This window comes from Lepisma saccharinum, chromosome 11 (assembly GCF_977018435.1).
Source record: "Lepisma saccharinum chromosome 11, izLepSacc3.1, whole genome shotgun sequence".
In the NCBI taxonomy this organism is placed as follows: domain Eukaryota; kingdom Metazoa; phylum Arthropoda; class Insecta; order Zygentoma; family Lepismatidae; genus Lepisma; species Lepisma saccharinum.
The window spans coordinates 15,489,148-15,516,932 of record NC_139239.1 but is presented as its reverse complement, the minus strand read 5'-3'; the positions used below and the strand labels follow the sequence as shown (position 1 = coordinate 15,516,932).

The window sequence follows — 27,785 nt, the reverse complement described above, 5'->3', positions numbered from 1 at the left end:
ATTCCCTTCCATTTTTATTGATTTCATCTATCGCAGTGCGTGTTGTACAGCCTTCAAGCATATCTTCTTCTGTGATTATATCACCATATATATTCTATGTATCATTTCATTTCTACTGTCAGTTTTTTGATGTTCTCGAAATTAAACAATCTTAGTAATGACCCTATTATTGAGCAGTTGGACTTGAATTAGTCTGTGAGATTGCTTGCACTAAATGATTTTATCATAAAAAAGTATTCAATCATACAAATGTAGTCATTTTCAGTTGATAATGACGTTCTCTCATATCGCTGAAATATTGAACACAGCGGTGAAAGCTCCCAGCGTAATCATTCTTCCAGTTGTAACAACATTGTCTTTTTTCCATGATATAAAAAAACTCAATATGCTGACCAAGGCAGAAATTTATTTTATTATGAAACAAACTAAACGTAACGTTTCAACCTTCTAGCAAGGTCTTCTTCAGACTCTGTACCAAGTACAAATGTAACCAGGTACACAACAGGACGATATATATACACAAAAATCATTCCCCTCCAGACACAAGATTATTAGAAAGTTGTTTCTGGAACATTCCAGCAGGTGGCCTTCCCTTGTCAACTGTACTTTCACCTGACAGGCGATTTAGCTAAACATTTCCTATCATCTGGAAAGTGGTTGGACTCTTTATCTCACGCTCTTTTCCTTATCCTTTCTTTCTTCATTCTTCTGTCTTCTTCTCTCCTCTTTTTACCTTGTCCTTTCCACTGTTTCTAACACCTTCTTCCATTTTTCTCTCTTCCTTACACGACAATCACATACTGAGGCGCGGCGCTGACTAGCAGAGAGCAATGACCGGTACCGTATCTGGCCGCAGCGGCAAGCGCGGTGCTTACAAGTGTCTTACCACGTCATCTGGTGGCATTATTATACACTAGGCCAACAACAAGATAACAGCATTTAAATGCTTTAAATAATTTCCAGTAGGCTTACGCGCTGGATATAACATGTTTTATTTGTTACATGTCCCTGAAGCTATTAGCTATTTTCACATTCAAGTAGGCCGGCCCCCGTGGCAGAGTGGTTAGCACATCGCGCTATGACGCCAGGAGTCCCGGGTTCGAATCCCGGCTTGGGAATGGATATTTTTGAGTGTCCATTTATCATTTTCACCATATCATCACTCATCTCCATCGTCGAAAATTAGCCAAACGTGGCACAAAAGCGATGTAAAATAAAGCATATCAATTAGAATCAATGAATCACATTCAAAAACAATCTCTGGTATTGTGTGGTAGATGATATGGTTACCGGCAAATATATGTATATTAGTGTTGCAGGGGCGTAGTTAAATGGCATTCTTAATAAATGAATTCCCTAGCTTGGACACCCAAAGATTCCTCAATATTTTAATGAAAGTTTACATGTCTATCGAAGCAGAACCATCACACCCTTCGACCAAATAGACTGTACCCATGACCTTGAGATACAACTCAGTGTAGGGTAGTGGCGTGTGCCACAAACATGTACTCAGTTTAAGAGCGTGTTTATTGTTAGTGAATGCTGGCGAACAAGTTCATTTAAACAGTGTAAACGAGAATTTGGGAAGGGCGAAGGAAAGTCCAAATCATGTATTCACATATTGCACTCTGGTACTCTCTGGAGCAAGTGAACAACAGCAAGTGCTCTGCGCGAGAAAACACGACTGCAGCTACCAGCCGTTTGCTCCGCCCTCTCGCTTTATCCCCTTCTCTACCGGCATGCTAAGCAGATTCCACGGGCGGAGTGCTTATATACACATTTCGTTTGAGCTTTCTCAACAGCGAAGTTCTCGCCATCGGCAAGGGTTGGAGTGGGAAGGAGAGAGACTTCGAGATGGAAAGGGACATCCAACGGGAAAGGGGGCACGAAGAAATCCGCGAGATGAATAGGAACAGGGCGTGTGGATGCTGCATGAGGACGTTAGGCAGAAATGTGGAATATCGGCAGGTGTCCATTCGGATTCAGAACTTGTAAGTCTTACTCGCGGTCTATATAATTCAGATTCCGAGAGCTTTCCTGTGTTCGGGACCAGTTTGAAGGAGATTGTGATGGTGAGCGACCGGTCCAGCAGACGCAGTCAGGATTTTTTTGTGCGTGTGTGAAGGAAAGAATTCTCAGTACGTCTGTAGGTTGTCACAGCCTAGTTCTTTCCCGTCTCCCTTCCGTATTTCTCCTGATCTTGTCGCAGGTGACACGAAATTTCAATAATGCATTGAATCTCCCTCTTAGAATACATTTTCGAGTCCAACTCTCCGTACAGCTTGTTTTAAAATTCGTACAGGATTCTAAAACGCCATAACTTTAAAGTAATAGGTTTTTCTACAACGAAATATTGTAAATTGAATTGCGGTGGGAAACACAATTTAACACTCTATAAAAGTAATTGCTTTTCTACTTCGTTAATTTCATTTGTAAACGTTGAAATTTACGTCTGTATCACCTTAGTGATTACTGATTGATTTGGTTCATTTTGCTTTGCTTTTCTGCCACCTCTGGCTACTCGTTAAGATGTGGAAGAGTCATGATACGAGCCCTCCCCCCCTAATCAGAGGGTCTGACACGCCTATGAACTGGAGAATCTAGAATTACACGTTTTCGAGGGAGTTGCAGATATATAATTAAATTTAAGTGCTTTTTCTTACGGAGAAGAATAAAGAACTTCAATATTCATGGGCAACAAAGCAGAATTCAATCTATAAGAGGCTCATCTTGATCACGATGAAATTTAGCTAATGGTGGAGCTTTTGAAGTTTTGTTTCTCCAATGACATTTGAAAGTTCCCGTGTCTCTCAGACCACTGAGAAATATGGGCATGGCGAAGAATAGAGCGTGTGAAATGGACAGATAAATTAAGAAATAAAACAATATTGGAAAGAGTTGGTTAAAGGAGAACAATGCTGGGAGAAATGGGGAAAAGAAAAGGACATTTGATAGACACTGGCTTAGGAGGAACTTGAACGATTGATTGATTTGGTTTATTTTACTTCGCTTTTCTTCCACTTTTGGCTAATCGCAAAGATGAGGATGAGTGATGATATGATGAATTTGATGAAGGGACACTCACAAAGAGCACCCATGCCCTGGCCGGGACTATAACCCGGGACCTCTGGCGCCGTAGCGCAGTGTGTTAACTACCCTGATATGAAGAGGGCGTAATATCTGAAAGCTTGGAGTTGCAATTACAAACCTGCCTTCCTCTTAATGCATAAAACGATGAATAAACAGTAAACAATCGATAGAAACAACAAAACATTTCTTACAAAACTTTAATCAGGATTTATTAACTCTAATTACAATTATAATCGCCGTGGTCACTATGCAAGATCATATCGTACCTTCCAGCTTCGTCTAATTTAGCATTATTTTCCCAAGGGGTGGAAAGAGTGTTATTACGTCACCCTTCTCTCTGTGTGTTTGTATCCTGCAATCAACTTGTATATTCATGTTCAATCAAAATGGAATTAACAACTTATCCGAGAGTCGCAATGGTGCCGCTAACATTGATCACGGAGCGAAAAGAGAAAGGCTTAGTAGACCCCAGAGTACTTTGAACCGGATAATGACGGCAATATCAGTGGTATCAATGGGTTGTCTAAATAGGAATCATGGAGCTACTTCATTTGGGATTACTCGGATAATTCTTTGGTACTAATGATTGGAAAATGTCCAAGTTTCCTCTCATAGCCGTTTACGTGTGCTAAAGTTGTACATTTATTGCAGATTTGATGCCCTTTTACCATGTCTCTGTGCAAATAAACCGTTGCTGAAGGTGGATATATTTACACATATGAGCAGAAATGCATGAAGCACTTTTGACGAAATAATCGTGTCTAAGTTCTCAATGGATGCATTTTATATGCATCACACTGAACAACAAGGAATATATTATATATAATAATTAATTATTTGTAGCATAATTAATTATTATTCAATATATTATTTTTATTGTTCCTATTGCTTAAAAAATTGTATATATAAACTTTCTAAAGTTTGCTTGAAGTTCATTTTATGCACAGATAGGCTAATCGGTACTGGATCTACAGTTTAAAGTTTGTTCCGAATCCGGGACCTATTTATTACAAGACGACGACATCACTATGACATCATGGAGACCATAATTAATTTTATATCGACGACTGACCAAAAAAACCCTGATAACACTCGTGATATCCATTAAAATGTTCTAAGAGATAAGTTTTTTAATATAAATTACAAAAAATGCATTATGGTACAAATTTTCTAAAATATAATTTTATAAATGAGCCTTATTAGTGACACTATTAATCATTATTATTGATTTTTTAATATTACCATTCCTACTTAATCAATTTTATATCTAAACGTTCTAAACTTTGTTTCAAGTTTTCTTTATCCACAGATAGGATAATTGGATCTGGACCTACAGTTTAAAGTGGGATCTTACTCCAGGTATTGAAGCCGAAACCCCTTGATTACAAGGTGGTGAAATTACTACTACGCCATCGAGAGGTCCTAATCAATTATAAAGCAACGACTGAAATACAAAAACCTCTGGTATGTTTCATAATATGCATTAAACCGTATAAGGAAGGGGTGAAAAGTTTTTAAAATTTTACCAAAAAAAATGCGTGATGGTACACTCCTTTTCACATAAAATTGCACACTTTATAAGCTTGAACAGTTTAAGTATGTGCCACTTTATCTGAACAGGAGTGAACAAACCTCATTAGATATGTTTCAAAAACTGATCATTGTCGATACAAGAAAGGTTAATTTATATCTTGTTTTCTTTGCAGAAAATGAGACCATAACCCTTATGGAATCGACGACGACGGAAGTTCTGCTCGGACTATGGTCGTCGTCGACAATGACGTCATCTTCAGAGCAGACGACCACCTCGTCCCCACCGACCACCCCGAGGCCTTCGAGCACGACGGCGAGGACCCGGTACGGCAGCATCCACCTGGACCACGCGCATCATCATCAGGGATCTCGGTGGGGTCCTTACTTCGAGGATGGAAGCAACGTCACGAACATCACAGCGAAACTCGGAACCACGGTTCGTCTTGACTGCAAAATCGGAATGCTTCAGGACAGAACAGTAAGTGCTACACTACTAAATATTTGTTCTCTTTAATTTCCTGACTGACCTGTCCAATTCGCAGCGGAAACTGTAGAGGGAAATTTAAAAATCCAGGATTTTGGGATTTCCATGGGAAATTTTCGGGAGAGGGAATCTTCAGGATTTCCCGATTGCAAAAATCCCGAATTCTACGCACGAATGCTCCGTAAAGTGATTGTTCATGCTTTTCTAGTATGAAACTTGTACATTCTATTAGTATTCCAGCATCCTGAAAATCGGGAAATAATTTTCCAAATTAGAGCGAGAACTTTTAATCCGATCCTGGTACCAACGTTTTGAGATCCCGCACAACCCTAGTTTTGAGAATTGTTCCCCGAATTCTAAAAATTTCCGGCGATTTTCTGTTTTCTTTGCTGAAAGACATATTCTCTTAATGCTAATTGTACAATGCTCAAAGTGTAAGACATTTACATTTTTAAAAAATCATTCCTGGCAGTGGGCATAATACTTTATGTAGAACATGTCTGGAAAAAGGAGGACCTCTGGTAACACTGCGAATTGTACGAGTTTCTTGAAGAAATTTTGAGAAAACTAGAACATTAGTGTTATGCCAGACAAATCTAGCTGAATGTAATTCATATGGGTTGCCGATTAAGAACGACAAGCTTTTCTGTTCAGAGTTATCTGAATGTTTTACGAATGTAGATAAGAATTAAGGTTGGTTAAGCTTTACTTCACTCTTGAACTGTTCTTAATAGTTTTGTTTGTGTTGCGAATTATGAAGAGCTTTCCTTATGTTACCAAAGAGTGCTCCCATTGTCTTGTGCATTGTTCTGAAGAGTTTAGCTTGTCTTGTGCATTGTTCTGAGGGGTTCTGCTTGTCTTGAGCATTCTTCCGAAGAGTTCTGTATGTGTGTTGTGTATTTTTCCGAAGCGTTTTGCTTGCATTGAGCATTGTTGCAAAGTTTTGCTACGATTTATGCATTGTTGCGAAGTGTTCTTCTTGTCTTGTACATTGTTCAGAAGAGTTTTGCTTGTCTTGTACATTGTTCTGAAGAGTTCTGCTTGTCTTGTGCATTGTTCTGAAGATTTCTGCTTGTCTTGTGCATTGTTCCAAAGACTTTAGCTTGTCTTGTGCATTGTTCCGAAGAGTTTAGCTTCCCTTGTGCATTGTTTCGAAAATATTTGCTTGTATTGATGATCAAACAAGGATAAAATAAAGCTAGCTGGAATGGGATAAATGTAATGTTGTTGCAGGTGTGTCCTAAGTGTACTTCTATTAGTGTAGAACGTTGTGATATTGCAATAGTTTGAACCATTTGTATGTTTGGATTGTTTTTCTTGACAACTGCATCCTGATATGATTCAAAACAGTTTCAGTGCTCCGTACATTTCATAAAAGTTGTTAATTTACTTTTGTAGTGTAAAAGAAACGTCACAAATTAAATTTTTGAGTGTTAATGCAACGCAGGTACAGACGTTCTCAATAAAAGTGGTAAGGCCTCCCAGATGGCGCAGTGGTAGCGTCGTCACCTTGTAATCAAGAGGTCCCGGGTTCGATACCCGGTGGAGGCACAAATGGTTCGGATCCCACTGTAAACTGTAGGTCCAGTCCCGATTAGCCTTACTGTGCATAAAGTAGACTTAAAACAACAAATCAATCAATAAAAGTGGGTCACCTAGATCCTGAAATTCTCCATTCCCATCAATAGCAACTTTTCAATAGAAAGTTCTGCCATCGCCGGAGAGTTAGAAAACACACAAAACGCATTTCACGTAAAAGAGTATTTCATGTAGGTGTTCCACATTTATATGAGAATACAGTAACGCAAAAGTTGATTTTGTATTAACATTGTACTTTCTGGCAACCATGAGTTCGTGATAGCTTCCAGAACTTGGTTCCAGAGCGATTTGATGGATGCCGACCAAAAGTTTACGCCCGCTGGAGGACGAACCGCTGCTTCTGGAGTCACTTCCAATAGCCGTTAATCTGCCTCAGGAACCGTCCAACGAGGCGGGACAATAGGGGGAAGGGAGTCCTCTGGCACGATCTTCCGGAAAATCACCATGGAAACGACGTTACCTTTGCTTATAAATTATGACTTGTCAATATAGGTTTCTCCTATGGGTGAGATACTCAAAACTAACTCGATATTGCAGAGATGGGATATTAGGAAGGATAATATTGCTCTCCGGGAGCGAGTTTGATGGAGAGTTCGACCTTTCCTTTATCAGCTCGCTCGGGCTGGCGGTTTTTAATGGTTCGTCCAGTAATAGACTCTTGCTGTAGATAGATCTGCACTCAGTCACTGCAGTGTACAAGGTAGGCAATACATTTCAGATCAATGATCAAGAGAGAGAAACACTTCAGAAGAATGATCAGGAGAGAGGCGAATCTCATCAAAATCAATGCTCGTAAATGGTATACCGGTACCTCTCCAAAACAGGGTACAAGACAAAAACAAAACTCTTCGAACAGTGCCGGCCACCGTGGCGAAGTGGTAAGAACATCGCGCTACAAAGGCAGGGGTCCCGGGTTCGAATCCAGGCCTGGGCATGGATGTTTGTGAGTGTCCATTCATAAATTTCATCACTCATCTCCATCTTCGCAAATTAGCCAAAAGTGGCACAAGAAGCGAAGTAAAATAAAGCAAATCAATCAATCTTCGAACAGTGTACAAGACAAAATAAGTAAAACTCTTCGGAACAAAGCACAGGAAGAGCAAAACTCCAGGAAGAGCAAAACTCCTGGAAACAATACATACGACAAGTAAATCTCTTCGGATTTACGTAACAGTCAAGCAAAACTCTTCGGAACAATGCACAAGACAAGCAGAACTCTTCGAAACAAAGCACAAGTCAAACAAAACTCTTCGAAACAATGCACAAATCAAGCAAAACTCTTCGAAACAATGCACAAGTCAAGCAAAACTCTTCGAAACAACTAGCAACAGAAGCAAAGCTTTCTAGAATAATTCGCGAGAGAAATAAAACTCTTCTCAACAATTTACAAGTGAAACAAAGCTCATCACAACATTTCAAAACAAATCAAAAGGCTAAAACTGTTCTGAAAAATAAAGAGACAAAGAAAGCTCTTCAATAAAAGGGGCAAGGGGCGAAAAGTTATTTTTTAATTGCTACTTGACACTGGAATAAATTTTACAAAAATGTGTTACTGACTAGTAATACGTACAATACAACATGGCAAACCCTAACATATATTATTAACCAGCTTCCACACAAACTTTGGAACAGGAGAGATAGGTAGAAAGAGATGATATCTAAAGCCTGTTAACACGGGGAGGAAAATCTATTGAAGCAAGCATTCGCTGCACAAGGAAAGTTTCTTATGTATTGGACACCCTTTTCTCGTAGCTACGGGCAAAATACAAACATCGTTAGGGATCCTACCGATAATCTGAACTGTTGATCACAAGATAAGGCACACTTAATTAACTTCTGTGCAGCATCTTATAGTCGAAACTAATTCTCTCATAGACTGCAGGCTATACGTGCTAAACGTAATGTACACACATACGGAAACGCATCCAGACTCTCACCATCATTTCATACGAAGACAATGGCATTGTTATCTCAAACAATTCTCACATGGAGTTCCCTGCATCTGTTTCCCGGAAGCTTATAACAATTTCCGTCAAGAGCTTTGGGTAAGGGTATTGGTGTGATATTTTATTTCATTATCTTTGAAAGCTTTTTCTTATTTTTAAAACCTGGTCTCTTAAACCGAAAAAATAGTAATATAAGACCTACTTCTGATGAAAAAGTTAGTTAACAATTAATAATATAGGAACCTAAGTTGTATATAAAGATACTTTTTAATCGTGTATCCGCACAATATGAAATATGGTGTGTGCAGCGAGTGAGAAAATGATACTTTTGTGTGTGCGCGCGCGCGTGTCTGGCAGTTGCTTTCAGTCCACATTATGCTCAGATAGGCAAATCAAGACTGGGCCTTCAGTTTAAAGTGGGAGCATTACCACTACGTTACTGGTGAGGCCTACAGCTCAAGGTCAGTTAACAGGAGTGTGGGAGCGTTTGAGTTTGAGAGGTAATATAATATGTATGCAATTCACAGGGTTTTGCCAATATTTCAGTGAAATAAAGTTTGTACTGCAGACCAGTCTTAAAAGTTTTACCAGGCAACCCTGCACGTTGACTGCGAGCGATCAGGTGATTCCAAAATGGCGTCTATTCAGAATTAGGCTCAGTGCGTTCTGTGCTATGCAGAGCTGATGCGTACCGTTCTGGTGCGCGAATTACAAACCCACAAGAGGGATAATCCAAAAGTGAATGTGGTACGCTGTTTCGACGGATCATCTAATCGGGCCCTTCTTCTACGATGAAGATACCGTGACGGGCACTTCCTACCTCAACATGCTGCAGACGTTCCTTTTTTCCCACCTGGTTGCACTTGGTATCAAGAATGACGTGCAGTACCAGCAGTACCTCCCCACGTCGCTGTGGCAGTTAGAAACTTCCTGGATAAGGAATTTATGGGGAGGTGGATTAGCCGCAGAGGAACAACATCATGGTCCGCAAGGTCGCCAGACCTGGCTCCGTGTGTCATTTGACTGTTTTGAATATGTCAAGACGGAAGTGTACGTGGATAAGCCAAGAGATCTGGGTGACCTCAAAGCAAAGATATCTGCAGTCATCGCAGGGCATTGCAAATGAGCAGCGCCGGAAAGTCATTCTGGGTTTCAGGACAAGATTGAAGGAATGCATCGACGTGAATAGTGCCCAGTTGGAGCAGTATTGCCAGGTAAAATTTTAAAAACTGCTGTTAAGTACAAACTTTATTCCAATGAAATACCATTGTTCGTTACAAAGATAAAGTGAATTTGAATGTGGGAAGGATTTTTGGAAAACATTGGATACTGTGTAATAAGACATCCCCCATTTCACCAGAACCACCTCCCGTTTGTTCTGCTATGATTACAATGATACTCAGGGTATAAGGGGTGACCCCTTCTCAAGATACACAAATGTCAATCTCCCTTCCACGTAGTACGTACACCTTTATCTGCATTTTGCACACTAGCGAGTCAGGCGTCTGCATTCACAGCCAGCATAATCCTCTGAGGTGCTTGTGTTGACCCCATATGTTTGTGATTGTCCATTCATCTCACTGGCGTACGCAAAGGGAGAGCTGATGGGGCTACAGCCCCTCCAGAAATTATGAGAATAATATTACTATTTTCCAATGAAAGGAGGAAAGAACTCTGGTAAAACCAAGGTGGCAAGTGCAAACTCCCCTTAAAATGACCACCAATTACCATTTTTGTGTTTGAACAACTTTTAAAACGAAGGTCAAAAATGGTAATTATAAAAAAAAAATGTTATGCTGTATCTCCCCCCCCCCCCCCACACACACACATCAGCCACCTCCATTTCCAGAACGCAGCTATGTAATATCATATCCACTTTTACAATTTCAGCCCCCTCCGAAAAAAATCATGATTACGCCAATGCTTCATCCATTTCATCCTCATCTTCGCATTTAGTCAAAAGTGACAGAAAAGCGAAGTAAAATAAATTAAATCAATCGATCGATTACAATGATACGTATCATATTACAGGTTTTCTACTGCACGAACGCGACCGACGAAGCCTCCTGCCTCTCACTTCCTTCTTTCCATCCCTTTTACAACGCTACAGTGTCGCTGTTCGCTCTGCAGTTCACACGTGCATTCGAGAGCGCTCTTCCACAAATGCGGCGGGTTGCCCAGGACGATTAGTGCGAGGAAATGAATTATTTATCACGTCGTTACTAATTGTCTTACTAGTAGTAACGGCAACTAGACGAAAATATTAACTAATTTTTCACACTGGCAGCTAGGTACACATGTCTTCTCCATTTAGTTTCGTGGGAAAAGTGTTTCAATAGAAGTAAATAATAGCGCACGATTTAAGTTTCATTCTAGCACTGAAAGGGCAAATCTATTTAAGCTGCTCCTAAAACTGAAAATGACAGCCAATTCCCTGGAGTTTGACACTCGGAATGGCGGTTGTCCCCAGGCAAGACAGGAGCGTCTTGAGAAGATCCTGGTGGGGAAGCATTTAAACCCGGTAATCCCATTATCAGGTATGAACCTCTACATTTAATCTGATTTTCACCAAGACATCCTCGAAACTGGATTGCTCCGTATAGGAACTTTGGAGGTTCACCGAGAGATGTCTCGGATCACACGTCTTGCTGTTGCGTCATCTTGTATAATGCATTTTGGATTTGGATCCTTCCCTTCGAAGCGCTTTCTGTCAAAGGAAATTTAGTAACACATGAAGGCTGATGCTGTCTACGTTATGCTCCTTTGTGAAGCTTCAAAGTTGGCATGTGCTTACACTCTCATGGAGACTTTAACATCCATATTATTCAAGAAACGCATGCAATATTGAACACGCATGTCTTCAGACGTATCCTCGCCATCATGGTTTTGTACGTAAATTACTGTGGGTCCCAGTCAGTGATGTGCGTCTACATTCTACACGTAGACTATTTTATACACGTAGATTACGTAATCTATGTAAACAACATGGCGAAAGGTGATAACTTAGCAAAGGGCGTCGTGAAATTAAAATAAAATTATACTGCGTATCAGTTGCTGATGTGTGAGGAGAACTTTTCATGCTCTTTCTTCAAATTCGAACAATTTCTCACCTAGGAAGAAACATAATATATGAAATATTCTAGTGTTTTATGGGAAAAAGACCACTCTTGCCTCACGACTGCCATCTGTTGTTGTTTTTTGCATACTATTTATCTTTTTCCAATAGAAGAGAAGATAAATTTTGTTGTAAATAGGATTCTTTTCATTTCGTTTGGAACCAATATAGCTGAAAATGTCACTTTCCTTTCATGAAACCCTTGAAAATTAATTTTAATGCACTTTAGATGTCTACGTAGTCTATGTAAACTGCAACCCAATGTAATCTACGCGTAGATTACGTGTAGACAACGCATGTAGACGTAAACTTATAGTCTACGGCACATCACTGGTCCCAGGAAAATATAATTTTAAAACGTGTTAATTAAACCTTATTTGTACGTAATGCATTTATAAATTATTCAGTGTTCTAACCAGAATCTTCCGTAACATGCAGTTGATTTGCACGTAACCAAGCTACAATAATGTCACAGATGCAACAGTTTAAAGTTGTTAGTAGTCTGCCATGAGAACAGAAAGGAAAAGTATCACACTTGACCAGAAAGTAAAATTAATACAGGAAGTGGATTGTAACCCACATAAAATTAAAACTGAAATAGCTGCAGTTTTAGGCATCGCTTATACCACACTTTGCACAGTCATTACTAAAAGAAATGCTATTTTAGACTGTTTTTTTTTAATATTGGGCAATAAAACTGTCTGTCTACTCTAGTATTTCAGTATGAGTGTTCACTAATAAATTGGCAAATGTAATGCATTTAAGAATCAAACTTTTAGATTCGTTTACTACTTTATGACAGAAATAACCTGTATTACGCATAGGATATCCTGTTCCTCAAAATAGATGCACTTACAGTATTTTAATAATGATATGACATCGTATCTAAATCTGATTCTCAGTGATACGTATTATTTTCTCTTCACCTTGACATACGTGTAACTCGGGTATATATTTCCTCCTGTGCGTCTCTTCTGGGACAATTTTAGCTAACTAACTAACTTTCGATAATCACATATCAACCATCACAAAAAAGGCAATGCGTATGCTAGGCTTACTTTGCAGATTAACCGAAATCCATAACCCGAAAGCACTTTTCATTTACTTCAAAACATGTATGTCCCCCATTCTAGAATACTGTTCACCCATCTGGAACATGGCTGCCCATTCTCATACCTCCAAGATCGAGAGTGTTCTCAGCTTTTACCTCTCCATCCTTCGATATAGAGACACGGGACAGGAAACTTTCCACACTGCAACTCCCAGTCCCTCACTCATACAACGTCCATTATTCCACAGGCTACCGAAACAATTCAACATCATCTCAAACCAAGGAGATATATTCAGTTCATATTTGTCTTTCATCACCAACTTAGGAAAAAATGTACATAAGTAATGCATTGTGAAAATAATCTGCTTACCTTGGTACTATATTGGCTTTTTTATATTTTGTTTATTATTTTTATTTTTTTATTATTATTGTGTGTGTTTTTTAACACTAGTTTACTGTTTTACGTTGTTCCTTTCCGGTTTAAAATTACTTCTGCTGTACTGGAAATTTCAATAAATAGATAAATCCCAATGATTAGTAGGAATGACTATGGAATTCATAAAAGTACATTCACTACCGAATTGCATAGCCCAAACTGGCCTATCTTCTGATGTGAATCCCTCCTCATTCCGAATAAGACAAAAGTGAGATTTCTGTACAGTTGGAAGCGTTTTGAGTAGTAGCAATAAAATTTATTTTCATTTCCTTCTCCGTCAGCTGTTCTAGAATACTACTTGGCAACCTATTTCACGGGATTTAAATCCTATGAATTAGGATGTCTGACGAAGCTAGTCCACTAGGAAAGTTCACAGAATTTTTGGGTGATTTTAGAACCAACACGCAGAACCCTCATGGAAGTAACTTCTTGTATTTTTGTAATTATACATCGCTTTCCTACAAGGTTGCCAGGTGCCTGGATTTTAAGGGACGGTCACTTAATAAAGTAATATGCCCCGCGTCCCGTAACAATCTCTCCCAGAACGTCAATTGTCCCGTATTTGGAAATTACATTTTCCCTGACTGCATCCATGTTTCTGAGCGTCCAGAGATTTTTTTTATTTCCTCGGTGGTGGGACAGATATTAACTCCAGTTCTGCTTCCTCACCTGGTTGTTACTGCTACCCTCTATGCACTCGTTCTACTCCCAGCTAGTGATCAAAACCAGTTAGAGGATATATTAGTGTATTTGATTGTCGCGCTACGACACCAGAAGTTCTAGGTTCGAACCCTTTGTAAATGCATGAACCTAAGCTTCCCCTATCAGGTCCATGTCTTCGTCTTAGACATGCTATAATATTTATTTAAATTGTTCTATTATTTGTTGAACAACACACAGACAGGTGCTCACTTGCACACGCAAATTACCTCCAACACACGTCATGTTACCACACTTTCGGCTGCTTAACCTTGAAAAATTACCTCCGGTACCCGAATTGCGGCTCGTTAGAATTAGCAATCAGTGCTTACTGACCAAGATAATCAATCGATTAATGCTCTGGTGTGTATTCGCAACAGATGGTGAACTGAAGCTCCCTGGGGAACTGAGGTACGGAGGCTCCACAATTGACAAAGCGAACTTTCGACATCACGTTCTAACATGTGACAGGAAGATTCGGTATTGTTCTCCTCTTTGGGCATATGGTGTTCATGTTTGACTTTTGGCATCTTTTTTATTCAGCGTCGTATTTCAGCCACTTTTGCCTAATCGTGACGATGATGAAGAGTGGTTATTACAAGAAAATAAAGGAAAGGCACTAGCAATAAACACCTTTGCCTAGGCAGGGATTCGAACCCAAATTAGAAAAATTGCTATTGCAAAATTTCTTGATGTATTTGTGTAGAATTGCCTCAATATTTGCATAAATCACAGGGGCGTTTTTAAAGGAAGCTATCAGCATTTACCCACGCACAAAAATATCACTTCTTGACGTTAAATAATTTTCTTCGATTTCAAAGCATATACGATATAAGCGCCATCAGCTGTCACCATGATAGCCTGAAGTTATGTTAGAAACTTAACTGAAAAGTCATTGCATCTGAATAAGCCCAGACACTGGCAACACTGTGGATGAGAATCGCCTTTTCCTGCTTCTCTCAAAATAGAAAAGTAGCTAAGTGGTCAATCCAATAAACTAATCTATTTGTTTTTGCTCTCTTTCCCTGATGCGGTGAGCTCCCTGTTGAAGAGTGTGGAGTGTAACTCTTGCCTTCCAACGTTGTTGGTTGTTGTCACTGATGAAGAAGCAGTGTTTGGAATTATTTTTAAGGAATTCTCACTGTAGCTAGTTACTTTTAAACTTTTAAACAGTTAAACTGTTAACTTGAAAATTTGGCAACCTTGTTTCTAACTATGTCTTCTCTTGATGCTAAGGTTAAAGGATTTTTGTAGAATCGACTATGCCAAGAAAGCTAGGCTTCGTTACATGTTCAATTTAGAACATCTACACTGTATTGCAATTCGTCATTTCTTCATATTTCGCCACTTATCTTGAAAATAACTTAGGACAGCACCCACTCAACAATCGTATACAGTAATCTATCCTCTAACTGGTTTTGATCACCGGAAAAAAGTAGAGCGGGTGCAGAGAAGATAGTGGTTATGAACAGATAGTAAAGCGAAATAGGAATGAAGATCTGTCCAAAAATGCAAAGCCACGGGTGAAAGAAAAGTTGATGATCTAAGGGATCAGAAACATGGATACAAGGGCATATTACTTAAATAAGGGACAGTCCCTTTAATAAGAGACGCCTGGTTGGTGCGAATGAAATAAGAATGAGTTACTCGTAGTAATAATGACGAGACGAAACTTAGTAACTTAAAAATAAAAATTCAAAAACTTCCTTCTACAAGAGATCTGCGTATTGGTTCTAGAGACACTCAAACTTACGTGAATTTTACCGATAGCCTAAAACTTTCAGACACTCTACTTTCGAGGATTTAAACCCCGCGAAGCAGAGAGAGGAATTATTTATTCTAGAAATCATTGAAAGTATTTGATAAAGACTGTCTTGCGTCATCTGCTTGAAATAATGTCTGTTCACAATGTAACAGCATGTTTTTCAAGAAAGTCTCGATATTTGTCTGTTCTTATCGTACTGTAGTACAATACTTGCAGTGGGATATAGTATTGTAAAGTGCTGATTTTTGTGAACACCCTATACGAATAGTTCAAGAATAGTAGAAAACATAGTGTGAATCACTTGTCGTTCACTTTTAACTGATACATGGTGGATGCAATTGGGCAGTTCGTTCTAAACACTTCAATAGCTGGAGAAAATGAGAAGTGAAGCCTGTAAGACATTGAGAAGAAGAGGGCGAGAGATAGGGGAAAAAGGAGATTGAACCCAGAGGAAATCGATGGAAGCTGCCAACATGCAATCTTAAAAGCCACTCAACGGGAGTTCATCCCGGCTGAATGAATTCCTAAATCTCTTTACAGTAGTTGAAAAGAGGAGGGTTTCGAAGGGAACAAAGTGGGTTTGATTCAGAAGGCAAAAATGGATTCCTAATACACTCTCGATATTCAAAATCACGTCCAGAAATGAGTCCAACCTAGGTTTTTCTCCCTCGTTCTGGTTTCTCTGGAATTCTTTTCTTTAGGCTTTGCTGGAATTTATGAATATCTTTGGAGTTTTATTTCTTCCTAAAATATTCCATTTGGGTATTCTCAATGGTCTTTAAAGTTTTCATCCATAGAGACGAGCTGTGTTAAGAAATTCATATCTGTGAATTCGTACTATGTATAATGATCGCCGTCATATCATTATAATCAAAAAGATCGTAATGCATTATAGCTATTACATTATTATTAGGTTGATAATCTCTCAATTATGAAACATTCTTTTTCTTTTACAAAACACAATATTGTTACGAATACAAGACAACACGAACATGATACTCAATAGCACACTCAGTGATGGGAAATGCTTCTTTGCCCATTCCTAAATAAAAGCCACTCCAAACTTTAATGAATTTAGTATCTTAAGATATTCTATGCCTTTTTTGCTAAACCTCACGTTTCAAAGAACAATAAAAAACTACATTTTGTCTGCAATGGAGAAGACGTATCAATTTTAACTCTGAATAAATTAAATTTCAACAATTGCTATAAGGTTCAAGATGACAAGTTTAGATTAATACAGGTGCTGAAGTTGGTTTTAAAGCTTTGGTAAAAACAAGTTTCACATTAGTTCATCGACTAGTAAAAGTGCATAGTCACTAATCAACACAAAATTTATATTTTAGTTAGCAAATACTAGACATACTTCAAAGCTCTTGGGAAAATTAAGTCTCATGTTACACATTTTGCAGCCAGGAAACTGCTCGCTTAGAAAAATTGATACATAAGAAAATGATCAACTTTTATTCCAACGAAGTAGAGATTGTGAATAGAAAGGAAAAATAATATTTTAATAAGTTTATGAAATAACAACTTAAAGTATGTTAATACTGCGACGCCAGGGGTCCCGGGTTCGAATCCTGGCTTGGACATGGACGTTTGTGATGTCTATTCATCAATTTCATCATATTATCACTCGTTCTCATCTTCGCAAAATAGCCAAAAGTGGCACAAGAAGCGAAGTAAAATAAATCAAATCAAATAATGTATGTTAATAATGATATTCATTGTTCGATAAAAAACATAATGATATTAATGTAATATCTTTTAGAATATTATTATAATACAGTTTCAGCAATAACCAATAAAATGTAGTAGGGTAGATGTAAAGTAATAATTCAATGCTCTTACACTTTCAACCAAAAAATTGTACTGCTTCCTTAGCTTAGCAGGGCACTACGCCAACTACTGATTCCTTTTGATGTTGTCCGATTTTCTGGTCTCTTTCGTGCGAGCTAGCCCTCGTGGCGGAGTTTTTATCACATCGCGCTACGACACCAGGGTCCCGGGTTCGAATCCCGGCCTGGGCGTGGATGTCTTTGAGTGTCCATTCATCAATTTCATCATATCACCACTCATCCCCATCTTCGAAAATTAGTCAAAAGTTTCATAAGAACCTAAGTGAAGAAAAGCAAATCAATCTTTCATGCGATATCAGCGGTCATATTGATGCACAATTCGTCGCATGAATAGCAGAACTGGTAGGGTACTTGCTAACACTGTTACTCAATAACCAAAGGTTCCCGGGTTCGATTCGCGATGGAAGCACATTGCATCGTATTCAAATTTCACTTGTGGGTCCAGTCTTCATTGACCTATCATTGTTTAAGTTCACTTTTACTCGGAGAAGCTAATCGGAACTGGACCTACAATATGGGGTTGAATCGGCATATCCGTGTAATGTGGTTACCAAATTTCCATCAGGGAAGCTGCAATGCTTTGCATGCTAACGAGGCTCTGGTGCCTGGACTAACAGACATTATAATCAGCTGTGTGGGATTTGTTGTATCATCCATGTATGTTTATCCTTGCACTTATCCTATCACATTCATCATCATCGTCGCGATTAGCCAAAAAGTGGCAGAAAAGTTATGTCAATCACAATCTAAAATCACATTAAGGCTGGTGATATGATATTAGTAATTTATAATAACTTTTATGCCACTGTTGGCTAATCGTGACGATGATGAGTAATGATCTGATGAAATTGATGAAGGGATGCTCACAAACAACATCAACGCCCAGATCGGGATTTGATATTGTTCTTAAAAACTCAATATGCTGACCAAGGCAGGAATTTATTTTATTATAAAACATAAACTAAACGTAACATCTCAACCTTCTAGCAACGTCTTCTTCAGACTCTGTACCAAGTACAAATGTAACAAGGTACACAACAGGACGATATATATACACACACAAATACTCCCCTCCTGACTATTAGAAAGTAGTTCTGGAACAATCTAGCAGGTGGCTTTTCCTTGTCAACTGTACTTTCACCTGAAAGAGAATGTGGTTGTACTCCTTATCTCACGCTCTATTTCCTTCATTTTTCTTCCTTATCCTCTCCTCTTTCTCACTTGTCCTTTCCACTCTTTCTAACACCTTCTTCCATTCTTTGTTTAACTTCAGTCCCCCATTCCAGTTCATTGTGTCTTCTTCACCTTTCTTCTCTATTTCCTTGGCCTCCTTCCATTTTCTCACTAGTATTCTCTTCTCCCTTCCTATCTGCTTAGCCTCATCCCACTCTATGACATGTCCTGTTTCTCTTTTGTGTTTAAATATTGCATTTCTCTCTCTCTTAAGTCGTACATCATCCCTATGTTTTTTCAACCTGTCTTTCAGCCTCCTTTTCGTTTCTCCTATGTACACACTCTGACATTATTTACATTTCACTTCGTTGGTAATCCCTTCCTCTTCTCTGTTTTCCTTTTTCTTGTTTGCATTCTTCGCTATTCTTAAGATGTTTTTCCCTCCCTTCCTGTAAGTTTTAATGTCCGCTTTTCTAAGCACTTTGCATATCTTTTCTGTGGTCTTCCCCATACTACTCATTCCAAACCTCCTCTCTTTTTCTTTCTCTTCCTCTTTTTCTTTCTCTTCCAATGAACGAAAGAATGTGAAAAAGAAGGAAAAATAAATAGCCTATGGAAACAGCTGGAAAAGAATGGCTATGAGAAGGAGGATATACTGGACATAAACGGAAGAAGGAAGAAAAGTGGCAGGGGAGAATTGGAAGAGAAAGAAAAAGAGGAAGAGAAAGAAAAAAAGGAAGAGAAAGAAAAAGAGAGAGGAGGTTTGGAATAAGGAGTATGGGGAAGACCACAGGAAAGATATGCAAGGTGCTTAGAAAAGCGCAAAAGCCACCTGCTAGATTGTTCCATAACTACTTTCTAATAGTCTGGAGGGGAGTATTTTTGTGTTTATATATCGTCCTGTTGTGTACCTTGTTACATTTGTACTTGGTTCAGAGTCTGAAGAAGACCTTGCTAGAAGGTTGAAACGTTACGTTTAGTTTATGTTTTATAATAAAATAAATTACTGCCTTGATCAGCATATTGAGTGTTTCATATAGTAGTTGTATTTGTGGTATTATAAACCCACGAAAGTATGAACCCCCCTCAAGCAGGTTTGGCTACACTTAAAACAAGCTCAACATGCCCATATGAGCTTTTTGCTCTAGTGTGGAACCCTGTCTAATCCAAGATTTTTGTAAAAATGCCCTCGGGAATTTCTCGGAAAGTATGACCCCCCTCAGATTGATGTGCCTATACTTATAAAAGGCACTTCTGTGAGATTGTTGTCCATAAATTTGTTAAAAATATGCCCCTCTTGGGGCCACACTTAAAACTAAGCCAAGCTGCTTATAAGAGCCACCTATACACACACCCATACATATTTACTTCCGGTTTAAGTTCAATTGGATACCAGGTTCAATTTGTTTATCTAATATTAAAACAATGTAATATGCAGAGACCCTCTAGAATTGCTCTGTGACCCTCTCATTTCTTACATCATAAACATATGATTTTTCTCCTATGAGAATAACACTACAAATGGTGTCATCAGGTAATGCCTCATGGAATTCACAGATAATTTTAATGTTTGTCCTGTCATTCACCACAACTTGTTTTCTTTTTGAAGTGTTGATTACAAACATGGGTCTCTGTGCTTTGAATTCATCTGGTGTGTAATACATGTCAGTATTGCCAATTGTACAAAATTTGCCTGTTTTAGAGATTTGATAAGCAACAACAACAGGGCCATCTATGTGCAAATGTCTGAACTCGGTGAACACTTGGGAACAAGTCAATTTTTTTCAATATGTCAATATTTTTAACTCTTTTTGCCAGTAATAGGGAATGGTAGTAAGCATTAGACAAAGTACTTTGGAGCCGAATATGCCTTTCTTAAGACGTCGTATATTGCTAAAATATCTTTAATTCACATATTTCTCATACCGCAGTATCTTGTTCTATTAGGCCTCTTCAAGAAAATTGCATATTTGTGAAAATTAATTGAGCACAACAGCAAAAGAGGTGATAATAGGGCAAGCATACAAGGATATGGGGAATGACATCGAATTGAAACTGGGATATTTTGCATTTTTGTATACAAAATCTGATATTTGTTACATCCAGCTTGTTTGTTGTAATCTATTCATATTTAGAGTCAATATACATGGTATTAGGTCAGTGCCTTCTGGGACATGCATATTTGTGCAGGTATTTGTGCTAGGTCAGTGCCTCTGAAGGCCGCGGAGTTGTGGGATCAATATTCGGGGCAGTTCCTCAGATTCACGCGGCGCTAGTGGCACCAGCACCGAGGCGTGTGGGATCAATATTTTGTGCGGCAGTTCTATTGCCTTCCTTCAGCGGTTCTTATTAGCAAAGCTCCAGCAGTCTTATTGACAATTAGTTCCGGACAATTCCACCGCCGCGCTGGGTATAGCGGCGCTGCGGTATGGATTGCATGTACGCTCAGCAGAAAAACGGGATGTACGCTCAGAAGAAAGTACTCAGTAAAAAATATTAGAGAAGAGCTCATGTTTCTGAATGCACCCCCACCCACCCCACCCACCACCATACCCACCCCACCCACATCCATACATATTTACTTCCCGGTCCACTTCTATTGCATCATGTTGTGCAATATTAATTGATTAAATGGTTATGACATAATGTGATGATGTGGTGTTTTCTGATTGGTTTAAATAAGCAGTGTTTCTATTGGCTCTGTAAATCTATATAAGCCAGGGCACAGTGCAGATTCTTCACCATTGCTGGATCGGCAGTGGAACCCACATCGCGGGGGATAGAACCTGAACAGGCTCCACCAAAGTATAGGAGACTTGAAGCATATAATTTGGCGGAATAACCCAAGTAAGGTCATAGAGACAATATACACTGATGCAATAAAAGCCAATTTTTGGCAGGGGGGCCAAAGTGGTTCCTAAATACAAAATCTCAAGAACTAATTGACATAGAGCTATGCAGTTTTTTTTGTCTGCACTGAACCCAACTGATATATTTTATCCAGCATAGAGTTTTGATTTGAATCCCAAGAAATTGTATATAAATACCAAAGCCAAAAATATTAAGTGTATACACACATACACACACACAAAGTACAGTGCTGAACCCAACTGATATTTTTATCCAGCATAGAGTTTTGATTTGAATCCCAAGAAATTGTATATAAATACCAAAGCCAAAAATATTAAGTGTATACACACATACACACATACACACACACAAAGTACAGTGCTGAACCCAACTGATCCAGCATAGAATTTTGATTTGAAACCCAGGAAATTGTATATAATAAACAACAACAAAAATGCCAAGTCAAAAATATTGCAATCAGTGCAATAAAAATATATCCAGCCCCAATTGGGCCAAGCACCAAAAGATTTGTAATCCAGACAAATACAGAACTCCCACAAAAATTTGCCCCAAATGCAATAGAAAATACAGCATGCAATACTTCACATATACACATAAAGATACTTGCTCTGCACAGTCATCAGCACAACCATCTACATCTGGTCTGAAAAGAAAGCACGAAGCACCTCTTAATGCCAGAGCAGCAAAGGAGCCACGCTATGAACCTATCCATAGCAGTTTTAATAGCCAATTAAGAGATTATCGGTTTGTATCAGAGCCAAGATGTGGCATTGAGAATTTTTTGAACAGTGTAAATCCTGATGTACAGGCAATTCTTAATGAACAAAATGGCTCTTATAAGCTCTCCTTCAAATTGTTTACACAATATAAGAAACCAAATGGCACAAAATTTACACAGCCCCACATAACAGAAACTGTACCGGTATATTCAAATACAAATTCAGACAGAATAATAAGCAGTTTGATAGATCAATTAAATATTAAACACTCTGAATTTGCGGCAAAAGAGTCTGGATGGAGCCTATGTGGCTCTCCACACAAGTTATATGTTAATATTTCTGAATTCAGCCCATTACAAGGATCTACATATCTGCCATTACCTGATAATATTAAAAACAGAAGAGCCGTGGTTAATATAGAAAATACCGACCAGAAATGCTTTTTGTGGTGTATATTAGCTGCTTTGTTTCCAGTTTCAAGGCATCCTGAGAGAATAACTTATTACAAGCAACATGAACATCTTTTTGACGATGCAATGGAGGGTTTAGAATATCCAATGTCTGTTCAGAATATTGATAAATTTGAAAAAAAGGCCAAGCATATTAATGGCAAACAATTATCTATTAATGTATTTATTTGTTCTAGTGGCCGTGACAATTGCTTGATAGATCCTCTCAGAATCAGTACAATTGATGATGAATCTGCTATTCCAATTGATCTGCTCTTAATTGAAGGGGATGGCACATATCATTACACTCTGATACATAATCTTGAAGCTATAGTCAGAACACAACTTGACAAATCTAATAGAATATTTAAGTTGTGCAGAAGATGTTTAACTGTATTTGATGGTCAAAAAATGGTAAATGGGGTTCGTGAAAAAAATGCAGAAATTGCCAAAAACAAGTTAATTGAGCATCTGAAATACTGTGGCAACCATAAACCTGTTCATATGGTGATGCCTAATCCAAGTGAAAATGCAGAATTCAAAAAGTTTGAAGCCTTGTTGGAACACCCAGCATATATTGTCTGTGATTTTGAATCAAATCTCAAGCCTCTTGCATTCTGCAATCCAGATCCTGAAGAATCTTCAATTACACCATACCAGCTACATGAACCTTCCAGTTTTTGTTATGTGATTGTACAGGATGGTGTTGTTACTAAAAAAGATTCATACTTGGGACCAGATGCCATCAAAATATTTGCACATAGAATAGAAAATGAGTGCCGTGACATAGCATCTAACATCTTATTAAAATCAAAACCCATGTTGCCTTTAACAGAGAAACAGATTGAGGATTTCAACAATGCAGAAAAATGCCCGGTATGTGATTCTGAATTTTCAGATACAAATATCAAGGTGAAACACCATTCTCATACAGATGGTAAATTCTTAATGGCCCTGTGTAATAGCTGTAATATTAAGATCAAGAGACCAAAATTTGTCCCCATATTTTGCCATGGAGCATCCAATTATGATTTCCATCATCTGATCAGGTACGAGGGGTTTGAGAAGCAGAATTTAAATATTTTAGCTGAAAATTATGAGAAATATATTGCTATTAGCAAAATAATTAAAGTTAATGGTGTTCCTATTCACATAAGATTTCTTGATTCTTACAGAATTTTGTCTGCTGGCCTGGCTACACTGGCCACTCAATTATCTGATGATCAATTTAAAATCACACGTGCCTTGTTTCCAAATCAGGACCTGAAATTAATTAGGCGAAAGAGTGTATATCCATATGACTATGTTACAGATTTTTCTAAATTTGATGAGTGTTCCCTGCCACCACAAGAAGAGTTTTACAGCAAAATCAGAGGATCTGGAATCACTGATGATGATTATCGCCATGCCCAATTGATGTGGAACAATTTAAATTGCCAGACATTTGGTGATTATCACAAGGCATATTTGAAACTTGATGTGACCCTCTTAGCTGATATACTGCAGGCATTCAGAAAATCTTCCATGGAAAATTATAAACTGGATCCAATGTATTTTTTCAGTGCCCCGGGCCTAGCATGGGCCGCAATGTTTTTCAACACCAAAAAGCCATTGGATCTGATCCAAGATCAAAATAAGTATCTGTTTATGGAGAAAGGTATAAGAGGAGGGATGGTGCAATGTTCCCAGAGATATGCCAGAGCAAATAACAAGCATATTCCCAATCATGATCCAGCACGGCCATCAAATTATATAGTGTATGTAGATGCAAACAGCCTCTATGGTCATGCCATGATGCAAAAACTGCCATATTCAGGGCTTGAATGGGTTGAAGATTTTAATATTGAAGATCTTCAGGACTTTGATGACAGTGACTATGGCCTCTTCTTAGAGGTTGATCTGACAATTCCTGATGATTTGCACAATAAATTTTCTGATCTGCCCCCAATTCCTGAGGTTCAGTGCTCACCTGGCTCCAAACAGAAGAAGCTCATGATGACTCTAGAGCCGAAACAGGGTTATGTCATATATTACAAAAACCTCCAGTTCCTGATGAAACATGGTGTCCAAGTGACCAAACTTGGCAAAGTCTTAAGGTTCAGGCACTCAAGATGGTTGAAACCATACATTGATACAAACACAGAGCTTCGAACATCTGCAAAGAGCCAATTTGATAAATCTTTATTTAAATTGATGGTGAATTCAGTGTATGGCAAAACAATTGAAAATGTCAGAAAACATACCGATGTTAAAATAATTACTGACCCCAGCCTGAGCAAAAAATTGGTTGCAAAGCCTAATTTCAATTATAGAAGAATTTATGATGAGCACATGGCACTTTTCAACATGAAGAAAACAAAGATTAAGTTTGATAAACCTATTTATGTAGGGGCTGTGATATTAGAATTGGCCAAATTACATATGTTAACATTGTATTATGATGTGCTGAAACCTTTTTATGGTGATAATATAAAATTGATGTACATGGATACGGATAGTTTTATTCTTGATATTAAAACAGAAGATGTTTATCAAGATATGTTACAGCCTGAATTGCTTGAATATTTTGATACCAGTGAACATACAATAATTCAACACCACAACAAAAAGGTGCCTGGCAAGTTAAAAGATGAGACACTTGGTGATGTTATTGTGGAATTTGCTGGGTTAAGTGCCAAGATGTATAGTTTTAAAACACGTAGTGGTGTTGCTGCAAAAAAGGCCAAGGGCATTGGCAAAGTAACTGTGGAAAAAGATCTTGAATTTGAAGATTATAAAAATTGCATCAAATTATGTAGCACAATCAAAACATCAGAATCCAGAATTCAGAGTGCGGATCACTTTTTGACTAGCAATATTGTAAGAAAAGTGGCTCTGGACCCACATGATGACAAGAGATGCATTTTATCATGTGGCATACATACTCTACCATGGGGTCATTGTGATTTGAAAAATGGGAAACAATGCCCAAACACAGAGCATGATTTGAAATAAATAAACATGCCTATGAACTTATTTGGGTTCAAAAAACAGGCTATTATGGAGCTGCCAACACCACAACCCTCTCCTGATATGCTGTCTAAACTGAGTGGCTTGTTAATTATTCATCTGAACAGCATACTTACAGATGTTGATGATGAAACAGGCAAAATATTGTACATATTTAACAATAAGTTAAATCATTACCAATTACCTGTAGGTGGGCAATTGCAATTTATTACAACCCCTGAGGGTGATGTTAAAATTTCAGTAGGGAGAAATATTTACAGAATTAAGCACTCAAACATGATTTCTGGCACTGTATATACTGTTTCTGCTGGTGACTGCTTATATATTGAGGTCCCTGGATCCTATGATAAGCTTATACCCTTTTTTATAGAATTAAGAATCAGATACTCTATAATAAATAACCACTAAATCAAAAATGCCTAATGATATATTTGGCCATACAAGACATGAAGATCACAGTGATGAGATTCTGATGCTTGATGTCAGAGTCAAGAAATTAAGAAGTGATTTACAAGCTTTACAAACCACACTCAATGCCAGTCTTCAACTAGAAATTACAAACTTACAATCACAATGCATGGACCCTCTTCTTAAAATTGATTCTGAACTCAAAGTGCTGCTTCAGAAATATACTGATTTGGCCACATTGGATAATTTTCAAAGTTTAGAAGAAGCTGTAGCAGCTCTTCAAGCCAAATTTAAGACCCAGGCCACCAACTCTGAGCAATTGAAACAACAATTGGAAGAACAGATTAATAATGTCCAGGCACAGCTCCAAACAATTGTCAAAAGCATAAAATCACAAGAAGATTTTGATCTAGTGATTTCCACTCTAAAAGAACAGATTCAATCACTCCAAATACCTAATCTGGACCCTCTGAACAATGCCATAGCCGAGGTTAAAGAAAAAATTGAGACACTTGAAAATTTTATGAACAACTTGCCATCTTCTGATGCTTTGAATGCAATAACTCGGAGTGTAGCAAATATTAAGCTGCAACTTGAAACATACGAAGATTTTGGAAAAATTCAAAGTTCCATAACCCATCTTGAAGGTACAATAGCAGCAGTGCAAAGTGATTTGGCAAATGTACTAGAATCCAGATTGCCTGGGATTGTAGATACCCTTGTCAGTGTCCAGCACCAAATCACAAAGCTTGAAAACCTCGACACTGAATCTGAACTATCTCATTTTCATCACTTGATAGATGATATCCAAACAAAGCTTGAAATTTTACAACAATCAACACCCTCTCAGGCAGATATAGCCCTGCTCCAAGATGCTATGCAAAATGTGGCTGATGCTTCTGAATTAAACAATGTGAAATTGGCACTTGAATTTTTGCAAAATACAGTATCAAATCTCCCTACATCACAGGAACTTAAAAATATAAAGAGGGCAGTGAATCGCATATTGAAATCAGAAGATATCAAGAATATCCAGGCAGAGATCAAACATCTCACTCAGACAGTGGCCACTCTACCAACAAATCAACATATTAATGAACTGCATGCCCTGTTTGAGGATATCAGAAGACAGGTCCATGATCTTACTGCTCAAAATTCAAAATTGGCAATTGTTGAAAATTTGCAACAAATTGTAGCTAATATCAAGCAACAGCTAGGGACCATGGAATCCAATCAAGCAAATGCCCTGTCTGTTTTTGCAACCCAACTACAAGAGATTGTGCAACAATACAAAAAACTTGTCGTGGACATAAAGATCAAGCCAGGCCATGATGATGTTGTTAGGACCATCAATGAGCACCTTGAATCTGTAACAAGCAGATTGCTCACAGCAGAAAAGGAAATAACAGGCATAATCGAGAATCCAAAACATTCAGTAATTCTTGAATTGTACAGCATCCCCAACAAAGAATATGATTCTCCATTTACACCAGGAGGCAAAATATATATGCTGTCCCCTGCACAATTTTATTACCAATTTTTTGTTGGGGGCACACTGAGACCAATCAAGATCAAATAT

The 27,785-nt window shown here is 38.3% G+C and overlaps 1 protein-coding gene across 1 annotated transcript in view; it reads left to right on the top strand.

Annotated features, from left to right (window-relative positions):
* The first annotated feature begins 4,799 nt into the window (after positions 1-4,799).
* The window catches only part of LOC145995146 (lachesin-like), a 99,498-nt gene continuing 76,512 nt past the window's right edge, over positions 4,800-27,785 (top strand). Inside the window, exon 1 of the mRNA XM_083131692.1 lies at positions 4,800-5,101. Within this exon, the coding sequence (XP_082987818.1) occupies positions 4,817-5,101 (285 nt within the window). The 5' untranslated portion in view covers positions 4,800-4,816. The remainder of the gene's footprint in view (positions 5,102-27,785) is intronic.